General features: G+C 56.1%; 2 protein-coding genes across 4 annotated transcripts in view; both read left to right on the plus strand.

Annotated features, from left to right (window-relative positions):
- The first annotated feature begins 1,575 nt into the window (after positions 1-1,575).
- TMEM41B (transmembrane protein 41B) lies at positions 1,576-10,445 on the plus strand. 2 transcript variants are annotated; one of them, XM_073545175.1, is made up of 7 exons: positions 1,576-1,833; positions 3,374-3,491; positions 3,589-3,717; positions 3,852-3,945; positions 6,547-6,651; positions 8,784-8,922; positions 9,485-10,445. In XM_073545175.1, the coding sequence occupies exons 1-7, from the start codon at positions 1,704-1,706 to the stop codon at positions 9,652-9,654; spliced, it is 885 nt and encodes a 294-aa protein (XP_073401276.1). In that variant the 5' UTR covers positions 1,576-1,703; the 3' UTR covers positions 9,655-10,445. The 2 variants fall into 2 exon arrangements, with proteins under 2 accessions (XP_073401276.1, XP_073401277.1); XM_073545176.1 differs by having other exon boundaries at positions 1,576-1,800.
- Positions 10,446-11,397: 952 nt separating this feature from the next.
- The window catches only part of DENND5A (DENN domain containing 5A), a 46,391-nt gene continuing 37,675 nt past the window's right edge, over positions 11,398-20,113 (plus strand). The window contains exons 1-2 of one of the 2 annotated variants that reach the window (XM_073545177.1): positions 11,398-11,605; positions 15,621-15,692. In XM_073545177.1, coding sequence (XP_073401278.1) covers positions 11,500-11,605; positions 15,621-15,692 — 178 coding nt within the window. In that variant the 5' untranslated portion in view covers positions 11,398-11,499. The remainder of the gene's footprint in view (positions 11,606-15,620; positions 15,693-20,113) is intronic. The other variant, XM_073545179.1, reaches the window with a different exon arrangement.

Below are 20,113 nucleotides of genomic sequence, written 5' to 3' on the forward strand. Positions count from 1 at the left end.
CCTGACATGTACCCGGTGTGACTCAAGGTCAGGTGAATAAATCAACATGTCATCCAGATAGATAACCACAAACATACCAGGTAACGAAAGATGTCATTTATAAAGTCTCGCCCCCGCCCAGAGCTGAGGCCGCAGGTACCACCCCCGCCCAGAGCTGAGGCCGCAGGTACCACCCCGCCCAGAGCTGAGGCCGCAGGTACCGCCCCCGCCCAGAGCTGAGGCCGCAGGTACCACCCCGCCCAGAGCTGAGGCCGCAGGTACCGCCCCCGCCCAGAGCTGAGGCTACAGGTACCGCCCCCGCCCAGAGCTGAGGCCGCAGGTACCACCCCGCCCAGAGCTGAGGCCGCAGGTACCACCCCCGCCCAGAGCTGAGGCCGCAGGTACCACCCCCGCCCAGAGCTGAGGCCGCAGGTACCACCCCCGCCCAGAGCTGAGGCCGCAGGTACCGCCCCGCCCAGAGCTGAGGCCGCAGGTAACGCCCCCGCCCAGAGCTGAGGCCGCAGGTACCGCCCCGCCCAGAGCTGAGGCCGCAGGTTCCGCCCCCGCCCAGAGCTGAGGCTACAGGTACCACCCCCGCCCAGAGCTGAGGCCGCAGGTACCACCCCCGCCCAGAGCTGAGGCTACAGGTACCACCCCCGCCCAGAGCTGAGGACGCAGGTACCACCCCCGCCCAGAGCTGAGGCTACAGGTACCACCCCCGCCAAGAGCTGAGGCCGCAGGTACCACCCCCGCCCAGAGCTGAGGCTACAGGTACCACCCCCGCCCAGAGCTGAGGCTACAGGTACCACCCCCGCCCAGAGCTGAGGCTACAGGTACCGCCCCCGCCCAGAGCTGAGGCTACAGGTACCACCCCCGCCCAGAACTGAGGCTACAGGTACCACCCCCACCCAGAGCTGAGGCTACAGGTACCGCCCAGAGCTGAGGCTAGTTACCACTCCCGCCCAGAGCTGAGGCTACAGGTACCGCCCCCGCCCAGAGCTGAGGCTACAGGTACCACCCCGCCCAGAGCTGAGGCTACAGGTACCACCCCCGCCCAGAGCTGAGGCCGCAGGTACCACCCCGCCCAGAGCTGAGGACGCAGGTACCACCCCCGCCCAGAGCTGAGGCTACAGGTACCACCCCCGCCCAGAGCTGAGGCTACAGGTACCACCCCCACCCAGAGCTGAGGCTACAGGTACCACCCCCACCCAGAGCTGAGGCTACAGGTACCACCCCCGCCCAGAGCTGATGTCACAGAGCTTGCCCCCGCCCAGAGCTGAGGCTGCAGGTACCGCCCAGAGCTGAGGCTACAGGTACCACCCCCGCCCAGAGCTGAGGCTACAGGTACCACCCCCACCCAGAGCTGAGGCTACAGGTACCGCCCCCGCCCAAAGTTGAGGCCGCAGGTACCGCCCCGCCCAGAGCTGAGGCTGAAGGTTCCGCCCCCGCCCAGAGCTGACGTCACAAGTACCACCCCCGCCCCGCTGCTCCACGCGGCACAAGGTGACTCACTGCACCATAGAGCAGCTCCAGCACACAGAGCGCCCTCATAAGCACAGAGAAGGGGGTGTGGTCACACAGAGCGGCCACAGGACGTCCGGGTTGTTCCCTGTTACTATGGTGATGGCCGCGCATGCGCTGTGCCGCCGCCGTAAAGTTGTGGCGGAGGCGGAAGTGGCGGTTGTCAGTCTGTGGACGCCTCTCCGGGAGCCTCGTCTGTCGTCATGGCCCGAGCCCGGAGCGCAGGAGCCGCCGCCACCACCACCACGGCGGAGCGGAGACCGGACAGCGGCCGCGAGGAGGAGAAGAAGCTGATCCGGGGTGAGAGGAGAAGCGCCGGCGGTGACGTCACAGGTGGGGTGCAGCGAGTTACTGTGGGGACTACAACTCCCAGGAGGGCTGAGCTCCGGCCTCGGTCCTGCTGAACTGGAAATAGGAGGCGGCGGCCCCCGCGGGGGACGTCACCGGGGCCCGGGCACAGGAGCGCCCGAAGAGCACCGCGCCAGGTGGGGGTGAGCGGAGGGTGTACACCTGTGTGTATACGAGTATCTGCCTGCGGGCGGAGAGTGTATATATCACCCGGCCCAGAATCAGCTCAAAGGTCAGGACTGGGGTGAAAGGTCACGTGGCCGGACACACGCGGACTGCAGGCGGGTGACGCTCTCTGCCGCTCCTGAGCGCGGTGTTACCGGCCCTTTAACGTTGCATAAGACAAGATTTCATTGTTTCCGTGTTTCACAAGATTTCATCACGATCTGCTCCGACGCCTCCAGTCAGCGGGCGGCCTCCAGTCAGCGGGCGGCCTCCAGACAGCGGGCGGCCTCCAGTCAGCGGGCGGCCTCCAGTCAGCGGGCGGCCTCCAGTCAGCGGGCGGCCTCCAGTCAGCGGGCGGCCTCCAGGCAGCTCTGCCACATTTTCAAAATCTTTACTTGCTGTCAGTGAATTGATGCCGCCTTCTTGTGTCCAGAGGCTGTAAACCTGTCCTGCCTCACTGCTGAGGGTTTGTTACATTTGTATCCAGAGCCTGATGCACTCAGATAAAATCCTCATAAGCAGATCCCCGGCAGTAAATGACCCACAATAGTGCGTGATAACGGCGTACGCTGCTCAGTTAGCATAACTTTAACCAAAAAATGTCATGTATAAGCCATCCCACCACGCCAAGGTGACCCTATTTGGGACTTGCCTGTGGAGAAGGACTGAGACTCAGCTAAGGGACACCCAATGTAATGCCAGGGAGGTCACACCTGTGCTAATAAAAAATTGTGCCGATTGCGGTCACCCTGGCGTGGTGGGATGGCTTTTACATTGTTTTCATGCATTGTTGCTGTTAATTTACTGCAGGGTCTTAGGTTATGTTTTTATCTTGGGTTTTGTCTGGTTAGTGGCCAGTGTGAACAGGCGCTTACACGCTCCGTGCACAACAACTTGTATTCCAGTTTATTTCTTTGTTTATAGAGCCTGATACAATGTAACGAGCTGTCGGCTCACAAGAGGATTGTTTCCTACCATGGACCTGTGATGAGCACGTGGTCAGGAGCGGTTATCACAGAGCTCTTATGTGGGGAACTGCCTGGGTTGGGGGTGGAGGGGAGCGCTTCACATGCTGCCTGGGTTGAGAGAGGAGGGGGGAGTGCTACCCTTGCCGCGGGTGGAGGGGGGGGCTCTGTGCACTTGCCACAGGTGGAGGGGGGGCACTGCACTCTCCGCCTGGGTTGGGGGGTGCTCCACATGCTGCATGCTGCCGTGGCACTGCCTGGGTTGAGAGGAGGGGGGAGTGCTGCCCTTGCCGCAGGTGGAGGAGGGGGGGGCGCTGCACTCTCCGCCGCCAGGGTTGGGGGTGCTCCACACGCCGCTGCTGTGGGTGACTAATGGTGGCTTTCCCCTGTTGCAGGGAAGGCGCACTCAGAGGGAGGCTCCGCCCGCACCTCGCTCCTCATCCTCATCTCCATATTCCTCTCCGCCGCCTTCGTCATGTTCCTGGTCTACAAGCATTTCCCGCAGCTCAGCGAGTGAGTGTCAGCCCCGCAGAGGGACCTGCGCCAAATCTACAAACCATTCCTGCCGCCATCTTTTACGCCAAACAATAAGTAAATTTTACATTTACAGGGAAGAGCTAGAGAAGATCAAGATCCCCAGGGACATGGAGGACGCCAAGGCGCTGGGGAAGGTGCTCTCCAAATACAAGGACACCTTCTACGTGGAGGTGTTGGTGGCGTACTTCACCACCTACATCTTGTATCCTTCACTAGCACCCATTCTTCTGGGTGACGACCTCTGATAACCGTCTTCACTATTATAGTTGTCGCTGCTCCCGGTGTCGGTGCGCGGAGCGGCGCGATCACATGACTTCTCCTTAATGACCTGTGCAGCCTGCAGACATTCGCCATCCCCGGCTCCATATTCCTCAGCATTCTCTCCGGATTCCTCTACCCTTTCCCTCTGGCCCTGTTCCTCGTGTGTTTGGTGAGTACTCTGTGGGGGAGGGGAGGCTACGTCATAGAAGTCACCCGCCGTCTTCTAGGAGATGGGGATGTGATTGGGGGTCTCGTGTCCTATGTCGGCGTGAAACAGTCGTCACACGTGCGCTGCGGCCCATTAATGTCAGTGGGACCATAACTGTTAGTCCCTTACGCATGGAATGGACGGGCAGTGCCCGTGTGCGACCATCGCTTCATTCATCCAGTGAACACGTGACCCTCCTCTCAGGACCAGCGACAACAACGCGGCTCGGGGTCGTCCCCTTTAATTCATATCCATATTTAACCCCGGGCAAAAATGATGGAATCCCTGGCCTTGGAGGATGTTCATTCAGTTGCTTAATTTTGTAGAAAAAAAGCTGATCACAGACCTGGCACAAAACTAATGTCAATTCAAAGGACAACCTTGTGGCTTTAAGAAACACTAAAAGAAATCAAGAACAAAAACTGTGGAAGTCAGTAATGGTTAGTGTTTTTTTTTTTTTTTAACAGAGCATAAGGGAAAAATTATGGAATCATGAAAAACAAACAAAAAACCCTCCAACACATCACTAGTATTTTGTTGCACCACCTCTGGCTTTTCTAACAGCTTGTAGTCTGAGGCCTGGACTTAATGAGTGTCAAATAGGGATGAGCGAGCATACTCGTGAGGATTCGGTACTCGGCGAGTAATGCGGTACTGGAATCCTCGCGAGTGTTTCACTACTCGCCTCACAATATTCGCGACGGCCCTGCACAGTCCCCGCACGGCCCCGCACAGTACCTGCAAAGTCCCGCATAGCCTGGCACGGTCCCCGCACGGTCCCCACACAGTTCCCGCACAGTACCTGCAAAGTCCCGCATAGCCTGGCACAGTCTTCGCACAGTCCCCGCCCATTAATCGCGTTTCCCATACACTTACATTGGACTCAGTACTCGTTACAAGTACCCGAGTATTAGGAGGTACTCGTGACGAGCACAGCGAGTCCGAATACTACAGTACTCGCTCATCCCTAGTGTCACACAGCACTCTCCATCAATCTGGCTCCAACTTTCTCTGGTTGCTGTCGCCAGATCAGCTCTGCAGGTCGGAGCCTTGTCATGGACCATTTTCTTCAACTTCCACCAAAGATTTTGCATTGAATTGAGATCCGGGCTATTTGCAGGCCATGACATTGACCTCGTGTCTTTTTTCAAGGAATGTTTGCACAGTTTTTGCTCTATGGCAGGATGCATTATCATCTTGAAAAATGATTTAATCATCCCCCAAACATCCTTTCAATTGATGGGATAAGAAAAGTGTCCAAAATATCAACATAAACTTGTGCATTTATTGAAGAAGTAATGACAGCCATCTCCCCAGTGCCTTTACCTGACATGCAGCCCCATATCATCAATTACTGTGGAAATTTGCATGTTCTCTTCTGGCAGTCATCTTTATAAATCTCATTGGAACGGCACCAAACAAAAGTTGCAGCATCATCACCTTGCCCAATGCAGATTCGCAATTCATCACGGAATATGACTTTCATCCAGTCATCCACAGTCCACGATTGCTTTTCCTTAGCCCATTGTAACCTTGTTTTTTTCTGTTTAGGCGTTAATGATGGCTTTCGTTTAGTTTTTTTGTATGTAAATCCCATTTCCTTTAGGCGGTTTCTTACAGTTCGGTCACAGATGTGACTCCAGTTTCCTTCCATTCGTTCCTCATTTGTTTTGTTGTGCATTTCCTGTTTTGGAGGCATATTGCTTTAAGCTTCTGGTCTTGGTCTTGACGCTTTGATGTCTTCCTTGGTCTACCAGTATGTTTGCCTTTAACAACCTTCCCGTGTTGTTTGTATTTGGTCCAGATTTTAGACACAGCTGACTGTGAACAACCAACATCTTCTGCTGCATTGCGTGATGATTTACCCTCTTTTAAGAGCTTGATAATCCTCTCCTTTGTTTCAATTGACATCTCTCGTCTTGGAGCCCTGATTCATGTCAGTCCACTTGGTGCAGCAGCTCTCCACGGTGTGATCACTCCTTTTTAGATGCAGACTAACGAGCAGATCTAATTTGATGCAGGTGTTAGTTTTGGGAATGAAAATTTACAGGGTGATTCCATAATTTTCCCACTCTGCTTGGTCTAAAAAAGTAACCATTACTGACAACCACATTTTTTTGTCCTTGATTTCTTTTAGTGTTTCTTAAAGCCAGAAAGTTGCCATTTGAATTGACTTGTTTTGTGCCAGGTCTGGGATCTGCTGCTTTTTTTTTTTTTTTTTACAAAATTAAACAACTGAATGAACATCCTCCAAGGCCGGTGATTCCATAATTTTTGCCAGGGGTTGTATTAACATTGGGTACCAATTATGAGTTTCTGTCTTATCCTCCAGAGCTGCAGTCACTATTGTGCCGTTTCATCAGGTCTTATCCTCCAGTCACCTCCAGAGCTGCAGTCACTATTGTGCAGTTTCATCAGGTCTTATCCTCTAGTCACCTTCAGAGCTGCAGTCGCACGACTTCTGCTTTTCTGTTTGCTGTCCCGTGCTGGGGATGAGGAGGATTATTGTACACTTGATATGATGAGGGGGCACTTACTTTACCTCTTCTCTGGCGGTTGCAGTGCTCCGGCCTGGGGGCCTCGTTCTGCTACCTGCTTTCGTATCTGGTCGGCCGGCCGGTGGTTTACAAGTATCTGACGGAGAAGGCGGTGAAGTGGTCGCAGCAGGTGAGTGTCACAAAGTTTCTATTCACAGATTGCAAACAGGTGTTGTGACCTGAGCTGTGCCCCGTCGCCCTGTGCCGCTCTGCCAGGCTAATCCTGCCATAAGATTATCGCTAATGTAATCCCATATAATAACATATTCCGCAGCGCTTTACAGTTTAACAGTTTCAAAACACAAGTCATAAGTAACAACAACGTTAATAATACAATAATTAAAGCACAATCAGCCGCCCCTGCTGGTGAGAGCTTACACTCTACAGTGAGGTGGGGGAGATACAGAGGACAGGGGTGTATATACAATGGTGGATTTACAATGAAGGTCCAGCCATCTTGAGGGAGTGAGGGATGGATGGAGATAGTGAATGGGCTACACACGCACACTTACACATAGAATGACTGTGATTAGTGAACGTGATAGTCCGCTCTGAACAAATGTGTTTTGAGGGAGCGCCTGAAACTATGCAAATTGTGGATGGTCCTAATTTCTTGGGGTAGAGCATTCCAGAGGATTGGTGCAGCACGGGAGAAGTCTTGGAGTCGGGAGTGGGAGGTACGGCTTAGGGCAGAGGTTAGTCGAAAGTCGTTTGCAGAGCGCAGCGGTCGGTTAGGCCGATAGACAGAAATGAGGGAGGAGATGTAGGGGGGTGCCGCACTGTGGAGAGCTTTGTGGGTGAGAACAAGTACTTGGAATTGGATCCTATAATGAATGGGCAGCCAATGTAAGGACTGGCGAAGAGCGGACGCGTCCGAGTACCGATTAGCCAGATGGATGATCCTGGCTGCTGCATTAAGTATGGACTGGAGAGGGGATAGTCGAGTGACGGGGAGGCCAATTAATAGAGCGTTGCAGTAGTCCAGGCGGGAGTGGATCAATGCTACAGTGAGGGTTTTTGTTGTTTCCATGGTGAGAAATGGGCAGATTCTGGAGATGCCCTTTAGGTGTAAGCAGCAAGAGATTGTATATGGGATATGAAGGAGAGATTGGTGTGAAACATAACACCCAGACAGCGTGCCTGCTGTCAGGCTGTTATTATGGTGCCACCCACAGAGATGGAAATGTCAGATTTAGGGAGGTTAGTAGATGGTGGGAGCAGAAGAAGTTCAGTTTTGGAGAGGTTGAGTTTCAGATAGAGAGTGGACATGATATTGGAGACTGTGGACAGACAGTCACTGGCGTTCTGTAGTACAGCGGGGGTAAGGTCGGGGGATGATGTGTACAGTTGTGTGTCATCAGCATAGAGATGGTACTGAAAGCCAAATCTGCTGATTGTCTGTCCAATTGGGGCCACGTAGAGAGAGAAGAGGAGGGGACCAAGGAGTGAGCCCTGAGGTACCCCGACAGCAAGAGGAAGAGGAGATGAAGTGGAGCCAGAGAACAAAACACTGAAGGAGCGGTCAGAGAGATAGGAAGAGAACCAGGAGACTTAATGCCTAGTGACTGGAGCCTGGAGAGTAGGAGATGGTGGTCAACAGTGTCGAAAGCTGCAGAGAGTGGTCACCATTACGTTTTGCTGTCAGAAGGTCATTGGTCACTTTGATGAGTACAGTTTCAGTTGAATGTAGGGGGCGGAAGCCGGACTGTGAAGGGTCTAGAAGGGAGTGAGTGGAGAGGTAACGGGTAAGGCGGGAGTAGACTAGGCGCTCCAAAAGTTTAGACATGAAGGGGAGATTGGAGACTGGTCTGCAGTTGTTTGTGCAGGATGGGTCGAGAGCGGGTTTCTTTAGTAATGGAGTAACGATGGCGTGTTTGAAGGAGGATGGGAATATGCCCGAGGAGAGGGAGAGATTAAAGATTGTAGTTATGTGAGTTGTGACGACTCGTGAGAGAGACTGGAGGAGATGTGAGGGAATGGGGTCGTTAGTGCATGTAGTCGGAAGAGAGGAGTCTGGAGACTTCTTCTTCTGTGATGGGATCAAATGTGGAGAGTGAGCCAGGGGAGATGCAGGAAGGGATGGGAGTGACAGCACTTGGTGGTTGGGAGCAGATTTCCTGACGGATATTATTTTTTCTGTAAAGTGGGAGGCCAGGTCATCAGCACAAATGTCTGGGATAGGGGCTTGTGCTTTCAGCCTGAGGAGGGAGTGAAAGGTAACCTGATCCCTGATGATCCAACTCTTGTTATTTCCGCCTCCAGGTTGATCGGCACCGGGATCATCTGATCAACTACATCATCTTCCTGCGGATCACACCGTTCCTGCCCAACTGGTTCATCAACATCACATCCCCCGTCATCAACGTCCCCCTCAAAGTGTTCTTCCTGGGAACGTTTCTAGGTGAGAACTGCAACTAGAGCGCCCCTCTGTGGTGAGGAAGATTATAGCTCCTCTAGTCACAGTGATACAGGATACATGCACAGAGTGGCTGCACCAGCAGAATAGTGAGTGCAGCTCTGGGGTATAATACCGGATGTAACTCAGTAATGTAATGAATGTACACAGTGACTGCACCAGCAGAATAGTGAGTGCAGCTCTGGGGTATAATACAGGAGGTAACTCAGGATCAGTAATGTAATGTATGTACACAGTGACTGCACCAGCAGAATAGTGAGTGCAGCTCTGGAGTATAATACAGGATGTAACTCAGGATCAGTAATGTAATGTATGTACACAGTGACTGCACCAGCAGAATAGTGAGTGCAGCTCTGGGGTATAATACAGGATGTAACTCAGGATCAGTAATGTAATGTATGTACACAGTGACTTCACCAGCACAATAGTGAGTGCAGCTCTGGAGTATAATAGAGGAGGTAACTTTGCGTCAGTCCTGTAGATATAAATCTGCTGCGGTCGCTATCTGGCGTCGTGTATTATTAACCTTCGCCTGTCTGTGTTCCAGGAGTGGCTCCGCCATCATTTGTCGCTATTAAGGCCGGCACTACGCTGTACCAGCTGACCACGGCGGGGGAGGCCGTGTCCTGGAACTCTGTCGTTGTACTCATGGTCCTCGCTGTCGTCTCCATCCTACCAGCGATTTTCCAAAACAGACTGAAAAAGAAATTTGAGTGATGTCTCCGCAGCCGCCGTCTCCGGACGCTCCCACGAGGGGGGAACATTATTTAATTTTATGAATTTAAAGCCTTCTGGACTTTATAGTAAATGCAGCGATTGTATTTACCGTACTGTCGTCCCTGCGGCGCCCCCCGATGTCTGAGGCGCACAGTGGGGACCCTGCTGGTGCCAGGGGAGGGTAAAGAGACATTGGTAATAAGATATATATTTTTAATTTGAAGTGTTACTATTGATTATTTATGCCGCGGGAGTTGTCCTCCTCCCCCTGTCACATGGAGGCAGAAGGAGCAGCGGAAGAGGCCGCGCCGCCGCCATCGGGTGCTGGAGCTAGTGATGGGACATGACGCTGCGGGGGCTGCAGACTAACTGTTCCTGATGAGTGACAATGGGGCAGAAGGTGCTGCTCCTGCCACGGTGCCCCCTGCCAGGCTTCTCTGGGTGACTGTGGACCTGCAGTGATATCCTGTGTTGGAGAGGTGCTGCCTAATCTCCGTGCTGCCTAATCTCCCGGCTGCCCTTGCCCAGCGCCCGCCTGTCCTGCCCCATATTGATGCCCAGTCAGTGGCGCCCTCTAGAGTCCTCTTCTGGCCATGCAGGTGGCTTTCATGGCTGCTGAGCTGACCGCAGCCCCCACCTGCCCTGGATCGTCACCTCCCTGTGAATTGGGGGGTCTCCAGCTCCACCGTGTGTGCTCGGACCCCTCCGTGTTCTCCCCGCGTCTCCTCATTTACTGTCCTGTTTTCCTCTTTGTGTCTGTGATAAATCCTATAAAGCCCCTTCTCTCCGCAGCTTGTCGTGGCGTCATGCTCATTGTGTGCAGAGTCATCGGTCTCGCTGTGCGGCCGGCAACACGCAGAGTAAATGGAGGAGCGCGTTGTAGTATTTCTGGACCGATCATTCGCCAAAGTGACGCCACCCGTCCGCTCTGACACAGGACAAGCGTGCAGCGTCCCAGAAGCCGGCGTCACTCCGAGGGGGCTGCATGCCTGTACTGTGGGATAATGGCGGTCGTAGAGCCCCAGCGTGGGGTGAGGCGCAGCTGCCGGCCTCTAAGTGCCCCGATGCTGGGGGATATGGAGGGTGGTATAGACTGTGACCAGCAGGGGGCGCTGTGCAGAGGGTGAATGGGGGCCGGAGCAGAGACCCCCAGTGTCAGAGGTAATAATGAAACGTGGGGCTGCCCGGACCCCGGTCTGTGTCACCAGCTCACAGCCATATGTGCCTGAGAGGGCTGGTGTCCTGACTAATGTGAAAAACATCCTGCAGCGTTTAGGTCTTGTAGTTTCATTCCTCCCCATTTATTGAGGCATCTTAATCCAAGCAGCCCCCTGGGGGTCTCATCCACTGAGCAGCACACCCAGCGTCCGGCTGTACAGACGAGCCCCCACACGGAGCACAGTGCCACAGAGACTGGGTGGGGGTCTCATGCAGTGAAGGGGTTGTCCTGAGTGGGGGTCTCATGCAGTGAGGGGGGGGTGCTCTGGGTGGGTGTCTCATGCAGTGAGGGGGGGTGCTCTGGGTGGGGGTCTCATGCAGTGAGGGGGGGTGCTCTGGGTGGGGGTCTCATGCAGTGAGGGGGGTGCTCTGGGTGGGGGTCTCATGCAGTGAGGGGGGTGCTCTGGGTGGGGGTTTTATGCGGTGGGTGGGGGTCTTGCTCTGGAGTTCGGGGGGGATTCTCGGTCACGATCTGACTGTTGAACACAATGACATCACCCTGGAGGCGCAGTGCGCTTGCGCATTCAGACTCCACCCCCTGTGCGGTAGGCTCCGCCTCGTCGGTGCTCAGCTGTCCGGACATCCCGTGATGCAGTGGGGGGCACCGGGCCGCAGCTGACTGGCGACATGAGCGGGGGAGGGGGGAGCAGCGCGGCGCCCGGACGCTTCGCCGACTACTTCGTTATCTGCGGACTGGACACCGACACCGGACTGGAGCCGGACGAGCTCTCCGGTAAGTGACAGAGAAGCGCGGGGAGGAGGAGGCGGCAGATAACGGTACAGGCGCAGCGGATTATATACTGCGCCCTGTGCTCTGCCGTCCCCGTCTACACTGCCCTCAGTCTACACTCTCCCCCCATATACTGCCCCCTCCGTATACTGTCCCCATCTATACTGCGCCTTGTATTCTCCCCCGTATACTGCCCCCGGTCTACGCTCCCCCCCCCCCCCCCGTATACTGCCCCTGGTCAACGCTGTCCCGTCCCCCCCGTATGCTGCCCCCCGGCCGGTCTACGCCGTCGTCCCCCCGTATACTGCCCCCCGGCCGGTCTACGCCGTCGTCCCCCCGTATACTGCCCCCCGGCCGGTCTACGCCGTCGTCCCCCCGTATACTGCCCCCCGGCCGGTCTACGCCGTCGTCCCCCCGTATACTGCCCCCCGGCCGGTCTACGCCGTCGTCCCCCCGTATACTGCCCCCCCGGCCGGTCTATGCCGTCGTCCCCCCGTATGCTGCCCCCCCCCGGCCGGTCTACGCCGCCGTCCCCCCGTATGCTGCCCCCCCGGCCGGTCTACGCCGTCCCCCCGTATGCTGCCCCCCCGGCCGGTCTACGCCGTCCCCCCGTATGCTGCCCCCCCGGCCGGTCTACGCCGTCCCCCGTCTACGCCGTCCCCCTGTATGCTGCCCCCCCGGCCGGTCTACGCCGTCCCCCCGTATGCTGCCCCCCCGGCCGGTCTACGCCGTCCCCCCGTATGCTGCCCCCCCGGCCGGTCTACGCCGTCCCCCGTCTACGCCGTCCCCCCGTATGCTGCCCCCCCGGCCGGTCTACGCCGTCCCCCCGTATGCTGCCCCCCCGGCCGGTCTACGCCGTCCCCCCGTATGCTGCCCCCCCGGCCGGTCTACGCCGTCCCCCCCCCCCCCCCCCCCGTATGCTGCCCCCCCGGTGTACGCTGTCCCCCCCCGTACGCTGCCGCTGCCCCCGGTGTACGCCGTCCTCCCCCGTACGCTGCCCCCAGTGTACGCCGTCTCTCCCTGTACGCTTCCCCGGTCTACGCCGTCCCCCCGTATACTGCCCCCTGTGTACAGTGTAACCCTCGGTGAGACCCCGTATATATAACGTGGGTTTTCCTTTCTGGAGCGCTCGGTGACGGCTCCTGTCAATCTTTGGCCATCTGACCTCGTGATCGGCCCCTCGCCCTCCCGATGAGGTAGTGAAGTGTATCCCCCCATTATGGTCGGGGGTCCGCTTTGTGCCCAGTCTGTCCGGCTGGTTCTCTGTGGCTCAGTGATGTCACATCTGCTGATGACATCACACAGTGATGTTTTCGTCTGCCGCCTCCTCGGGTACGGCGGTATGTGTCGGTAGTCACAGCTGCGCTCCGCGTCAGACCCCCGGGGGGCCGTCAGCGTGCTGTATATACACCCGGCCGCGGTGTTTATCTCCTGTCTCCCTGTGCCGCCATCTGTGGAGCTGTTTTCTCGCTGCCCTCAGTGGTGACTGGTTTGGCGCCCGCAGCGCTGTATTACCGCGGCCATTTCTGCTGCGCCATCTTCCCTTCGCTGGGCTTGGTGGTCGGATTGGCGCCGTCCTGTCGCTCCTGACACACTGTGACGGATGATGACGCTCAGGATGGATCCGGCTTTCTAAATGATTAATCTTCCCGTCCTTTATATGTACATGATGCAAACAGACAGAAGAAAACCAAAGGTGCGACCTGGGGTGTAAACTGGTGGCCTGCAGCGTGTAAGCGCGCGTTCACACCGGCCAGAAAACCGCAAAGAAGCAGACGACACACCCTGCGGTAAACAAGTAACGGACGCCATCCCACCACTCCACGGCGACCACGATTGGGACAGGCCTGACGCTTCCTTCCTCTAGAAGCGTCTGCTTGCTGTCAGGCGGAATAGGAGAAAGTCCTGCTCCGCGGCTGAGGGTTTGTTACAGTTGTGTCTGAGCAGTCCGCAGCTTTTTACATTGTATTACCTGTTGCCTTCTGCTTCTAGAGGAACGGACACAATGTAACAAACCATCAGCTGAGTCCAGGTCAGGCTCCCAGCATCCGGGTGTAAGGAGCGCATGGTTCCATTCACTGACAGCAAGCAGAGATTGTGACCAGCAGATGAGGTCTGTCCTAAAGCTGGCGCTGCCTCCTGAGGTCTCGGCTGTTGCTGACAGTTACCTGGTGTCATTATCTCAGTCTCCCGGGTCCCGGACAGAACCCCGGTGCGCAGGTGTCATGGCCGCCGTGACTAACAATAGTGGATGAGCGCACCGCGAAGATAGAGGGCTGGTCCGATGGAAAGATGGCTCGGGGAGAGCGCGAATCTGGAATAATCATGTATCTGACGCACACATGGAAGGAAGCAGAGCTGCACTGTAAAGCATGGGGCACCAATAGAGCTTCCAATAAGGCAGTAGGTGGATTTAAGACCACCTCTGGCTCCAGCAGACATTGCACCTGAGCTGGAGTCACTGAGATGAGCTGCAGGTGAGTCTCCCGATTAGTGTGCGCCTCTGCCCCCGTCTGGAGGGAGGGGGTTATACCGCCACCAATTGGTTCTGGTGCTTGTATCTGGCGGTTTTGGATACATGATGTCATTCTGCACATACGTAGCCGATCTTATCCTCCAGTCACACCGAGATCTGCATCCAGGATTCTGTTAGCTGACGCCCCCAACCCCCTTCACTTTAGTATGTCTCCCGTAATCCCCGCACATCTCCCAGAATGCAACACAGCAGCGTTGTTGTGAAACTACAAATCCCAGCATAAGAACTGAAGGGCCATCCTTGGTCTGTACTCTCATAAGAGAATCTGCAGCCTACGCAAACAGGAAAGTGGCAGAATTGTGAATGCAGCTCTGGATGTGACGGATGTATAAGTGATTGCAGCAGCTGATAGTGATCAGAATATCCATGTTGGTTATACAGTGGCTCTGGAATTGTGCTCCTGCAACAGGAAGCACAGGATGGACAGCTCCAAGCAGTGGGGGAGTGGGGGCGCTGGGCCTGTGACCTGGGGGGTATTGTTATCCCAGGGATCTGGAGGGGGGTTTGTGAGATCTCGGAGGTCTTGGGGGAGGGGGGGGTCGTGTGATCTCGGGGGTCTGGAGGGGTCGTGTGGGATCTGGGAGGGAGGGGGCCGTGTGAACCCTGGCGTCTGGGGGGGGGGGGGGGTCGTGTGATGTTGGGTGGGTTGTCTGATCTTGGGTAGTCATGGGATCTTGGGGAGGGGGGGGGTCGTGCGATCATGGGATCTTGGGGAGGGGGGGGTCGTGCGATCTCGGGATCTTGGGGAGGGGGGGGTCGTGCGATCTCGGGATCTTGGGGAGGGGGGGTCGTGCGATCTCGGGATCTCGGGGAGGGGGGTCGTGCGTTCTCGGAATCTCAGGGAGGGGGGGTCGTGCGTTCTCGGGATCTCGGGGAGGGGGGGTCGTGCGTCCTCGGAATCTCGGGGAGGGGGGGTCGTGCGTCCTCGGAATCTCAGGGAGGGGGGTCGTGCGTTCTCGGGATCTCAGGGGAGGGGGGTCGTGCGTCCTCGGAATCTCAGGGAGGGGGGGTCGTGCGTTCTCGGGATCTCGGGGAGCGGGGTAGTGTGATCTCGGGGAGGGGGGGTCGTATGTTCTCGGGATCTCGGGGAGCGGGGTAGTGTGATCTCGGGGTGGGGGGGTCGTGCGTCCTCGGAATCACAGGGAGGGGGGGGTCGTGCGTCCTCGGAATCTCGGGGAGGGGGGTCGTGCGTCCTCGGAATCTCAGGGAGGGGGGGTCGTGCGTTCTCGGGATCTCGGGGAGGGGGGTAGTGTGATCTCGGGGAGGGGGGGTCGTATGTCCTCGGGATCTCGGGGAGCGGGGTAGTGTGATCTCGGGGAGGGGGGGTCGTGCGTTCTCGGGATCTCGGGGAGGGGGGTCGTGCGATCTCGGGGAGGGGGGTCGTGCGATCTCGGGATCTTGGGGAGGGGGTCGTGCGATATTGGCTTCTGGGGGTCCTGTCATAGCGGTGTGCTGATAATCCTGTTATTTCGTTACATCTAGCCCTGTGTGAGTACATTCACGCCTCTAGAGACAGAGATGGCCTTGGACGGTTCCAGTCCTGTGCACCGGAAGGTAATTGGAGGAACGGCAAGATGTAGCCCCAGGTGGTAAGACGGTGATTAGAAGAGCGCTCCACCCCTCGCCAGAGACGGGGCGCACAGTGTCGCATCCTGCGCAGCTGCAACATGGCCGACACCTCAGATCTGTCATGTGAGATGAGTCTAATAGACTTTGACTCCGGTCTTCATTTTAAGATCTCTGTCCTCTGTCAGTGAATGGTAACATCAGGGGTTAGGGTGTGTGCACGCCGCGGATTCGGCTGTACAGTGCCATTATAACCTCTGTACAATGAAAACCGCAGTGCAGACACTGCAGAATTTTCCGCGGTTTCAAATCCGCAGCATGACAATTCTTTGTGCGGCTTCCGCTGCGGTTTGGCACCTGAATGACAGATGTCAAACCACAGGCTAAACTGCAGATAAACCGTCTTTTGACCTGCGGATTTACCTGCGGTTTTCATCAAATCCGCGCGGAAAATTTTGCAGAGCAATCCGCAGTGTGTGCACACAGCCTTAAGGCGCATCAGAGCCTGTGGGGATCTTTTTTTTTACTTAATTTCAAGTATTTTGGTATAAAGCTAATTTTTACAGTTGGATTTATTTTACACTATTCGGCTTTTAGAGGTCGTTTGTTCCGCTGCTTGTTGTTGGCTGCAGAACGAGTTAACGTGGAGTCTGTCAGTGAGATGTTCTGATGAGGGAGTTAGGAGCTGTCTGATCTGTGCCATGTTAGGCTATGTGCACACGGAGTTTTTTGGCTCTGCGGATTTTGTTGTAAAATCCACAGATAAATCTGCAGGAATAAAGTCCTGCGGTTTATCTGCTGATTTGCCTGTGGTTTTGCCCTGAGGTTTCACACCTCATAATGGATGAGGTGTGAAACCGCAGCGTTTCTGCACAAAAGAATTGACATGCTGCGGATTGTAAACCGCAGCAAAACCGCGCAGAAAAATCTGCAGCATGTGCACAGCGTTTTCCATTGAAAACAATGGTACTGTACAACGCAGCTAAATCTGCTGCGGACCCGCACCGTGTGCACATGGCCTTACCATCACAGACCGCATGAATAGAGAGCTGAACTGTGAGGCTGTGTGCACACGCTGCGGATTTTGCTGCGGTGTACAGTACCATGATTCCCTACGGGAATCAAAAACCGCAGTGCAGACGGTGCGGAATTTTCCGCGCGGATTATCTGCGGTTTTCAATCCACAGAAAGAATTGACATGTCAATTCTTTCTGCGGATTCTCCTGCGGTTTGCCATCTCCTCCATTGAGGAGATGAAAAACCGCAGGGCAAAACCGCAGAGCAATCCGCAGGTCTTTTGACCTGCGGTTTCACCTGCGGATTTTACAAAATCCGCACCTAATCCGCAGCGTGTGCACACAGCCTGAAGGGGGGAGGAGATCAGAGAAGACAGAAAAATAAAAACTTCCGCTCACTGATAGATTTTTAGATAACTCCACCGTTTAAGTAAAAAGAAAAATGCCCCAAAGGTATCCGTGACCTCTAAGAACTATCCTGGGGAGATGTGAGCAAATGGGACGGTTTCCATTCACTGTCAGCAAGCGACCGTGGAGATCCAAGGTGGAGGCTGAGACGTGGGCCTGTGAGCAGCAGCGTTGGGCATGATGACCACGGTAATTTGGCCACTCGTCTACTCCTGGGCTACATCTGTGGAGTCAGTAACCTGCCTGCTGCTACCTGAGGTCTGCGGAGCTTTCTGGCCTCTTACTGATGCGGCGCGCGCTCTCTCTGTCTTTGGCGCGCGCGCTCTCTCTGTCTTTGGCGCGCGCGCTCTCTCTGTCTTTGGCGCGCGCGCTCTCTCTGTCTTTGGCGCGCGCGCTCTCTCTGTCTTTGGCGCGCTCTCTCTGTCTTTGGCGTGCTCTGTCTTTGGTGCTCGCTCTCTCTCTGTCTTTGGCTCTCGCGCTCTCTCTGTCTTTGGCTCTCGCGCTCTCTCTCTCTCTCTGTCTTTGGCTCTCGCGCTCTCTCTCTCTCTCTGTCTTTGGCTCTCGCGCTCTCTCTCTCTCTCTGTCTTTGGCTCTCGCGCTCTCTCTCTCTCTGTCTTTGGCTCTCGCGCTCTCTCTCTGTCTTTGGCTCTCGCGCTCTCTCTCTGTCTTTGGCTCTCGCGCTCTCTCTCTGTCTTTGGCTCTCGCGCTCTCTCTCTGTCTTTGGCTCTCGCGCTCTCTCTCTGTCTTTGGCTCTCGCGCTCTCTCTCTGTCTTTGGCTCTCGCGCTCTCTCTCTGTCTTTGGCTCTCTGTCTGTCTTTGGCTCTCTGTCTGTCTTTGGCTCTCTGTCTGTCTTTGGCTCTCTGTCTGTCTTTGGCTCTCTGTCTGTCTTTGGCTCTCTGTCTGTCTTTGGCTCTCTGTCTGTCTTTGGCTCTCTGTCTGTCTTTGGCTCTCTGTCTGTCTTTGGCTCTCTGTCTGTCTTTGGCTCGCGCTCTCTCTGTCTTTGGCGCACACGCACTCTCTCTTTGGCGCACTCTCTGTCTGTCTTTGGTGCACTCTCTGTCTTTGGCGCGCTCTCGCTCTCTCTCTCTTTGGCCCGCTCTCTCTCTGTCTTTGGCGCACCCGCACTCTGTCTTTGGCGCGCCCGCTCTCTCTCTCTTTGGCGCGCTCTGTCTTTGGCTCTCTCTCTCTTTGGCGCGCTCTCTGTCTTTGGCTCTCTCTTTGGCGCGCTCTCTGTCTGTCTTTGGCTCTCTCTCTCTGGCGCGCTCTCTGTCTGTCTTTGACGTGCTCACTGTCTTTGGCGCGCGCTCTCTCTGTCTTTGGCGCACCCGTACTCTCTCTCTCTTTGGCTCTCTCTCTGTCTTTGGCCCGCTCTCTCTGTCTTTGGCGCACCCGCACTCTGTCTTTGGCGCGCCCGCTCTCTCTCTCTCTTTGGCGCGCTCTCTGTCTTTGGCTCTCTCTCTGTCTTTGGCGCACTGTCTGTCTTTGGCGCGCTCTCGCTCTCTCTCTCTGTCTTTGGCGCGCTCGCTCTCTTTGGCGTGCTCTGTCATTGGCTCTCTCTCTTTGGCGCACTCTGTCTGTCTTTGGCGCGCTCTCTGTCTTTGGCGCGCTCTCGCTCTCTCTCTGTCTTTGGCGCACCCGCACACTCTCTCTCTTTGGCTCTCTCTCTCTTTGGCGCTCTCTGTGTCTTTGGCGCACCCGCACTCTCTCTGTCTTTGGCGCGCTCTCTGTCTTTGGCGCTCTCTCTGTCTTTGGCGCGCTCTCGCTCTCTCTCTGTCTTTGGCGCGCTCGCTCTCTCTCTCTCTTTGGCGTGCTCTCGCTCTCTCTCTCTGTCTTTGGCGCGCTCGCTCTCTTTGGCGTGCTCTGTCATTGGCTCTCTCTCTTTGGCGCACTCTGTCTGTCTTTGGCGCGCTCTCTGTCTTTGGCGCGCTCTCGCTCTCTCTCTGTCTTTGGCGCACCCGCACACTCTCTCTCTTTGGCTCTCTCTCTCTTTGGCGCTCTCTGTGTCTTTGGCGCACCCGCACTCTCTCTGTCTTTGGCGCGCTCTCTGTCTTTGGCGCGCTCTCTGTCTTTGGCGCACTCTCTGTCTTTGGCGCGCTCTCTGTCTTTGGCGCGCTCTCGCTCTCTCTCTGTCTTTGGCGCGCTCGCTCTCTCTCTCTCTTTGGCGTGCTCTCTGTCTTTGGCTCTCTCTCTTTGGCGCACTCTGTCTGTCTTTGGCGCGCTCTCGCTCTCTCTCTGTCTTTGGCGCACCCGCACTCTCTCTCTCTTTGGCTCTCTCTCTCTCTTTGGCTCTCTCTCTCTCTTTGGCCCGCTCTCTCTGTGTCTTTGGCGCACCCGCACTCTCTCTGTCTTTGGCGCGCCCGCGCTCTCTGTCTTTGGCGCGCTCTCTGTCTTTGGCGCACTGTCTGTCTTTGGCGTGCTCTCGCTCTCTCTCTGTCTTTGGCGCGCTCGCTCTCTCTTTGGCGTGCTCTCTCTCTTTGGCGCACTCTGTCTTTGGCGCGCTCTCTGTCTTTGGCGCGCTCTCGCTCTCTCTGTCTCTGGCGCGCCCGCTCTCTCTATTTGGCGCGCTCTCTGTCTGTCTTTGGCGCGCTCTCGCTCTCTGTCTGTCTTTGGCGCGCTCTCGCTCTCTCTCTCTCTTTGGCGCGTTCTCTCTCTCTCTTTGGCGCGCTCTCTCTCTGTCTTTGGCGCGCTCTCTGTCTTTGGCTCTCTCTCTCTCTTTGGCGCGCTCTCTGTCTTTGGCTCTCTCTCTCTCTTTGGCGCACTCTCTGTCTTTGGCTCTCTCTCTCTTTGGCGCACTCTGTCTGTCTTTGGCGCACTCTGTCTCTGTCTTTGGCGCGCTCTGTCTTTGTCTCTCTCTCTCTCTCTCTCTTTGGCGCACTCTGTCTGTCTTTGGCGCACTCTGTCTCTGTCTTTGGCGCGCTCTCTGTCTTTGTCTCTCTCTCTCTCTTTGGCGCGCTCTCTGTCTGTCTTTGGCGCGCTCTCTGTCTG

The sequence above is a fragment of the Dendrobates tinctorius genome, unplaced genomic scaffold (assembly GCF_039654945.1).
Source record: "Dendrobates tinctorius isolate UK_male_01 unplaced genomic scaffold, ASM3965494v1 ptg000142l, whole genome shotgun sequence".
NCBI lineage: Eukaryota > Metazoa > Chordata > Amphibia > Anura > Dendrobatidae > Dendrobates > Dendrobates tinctorius.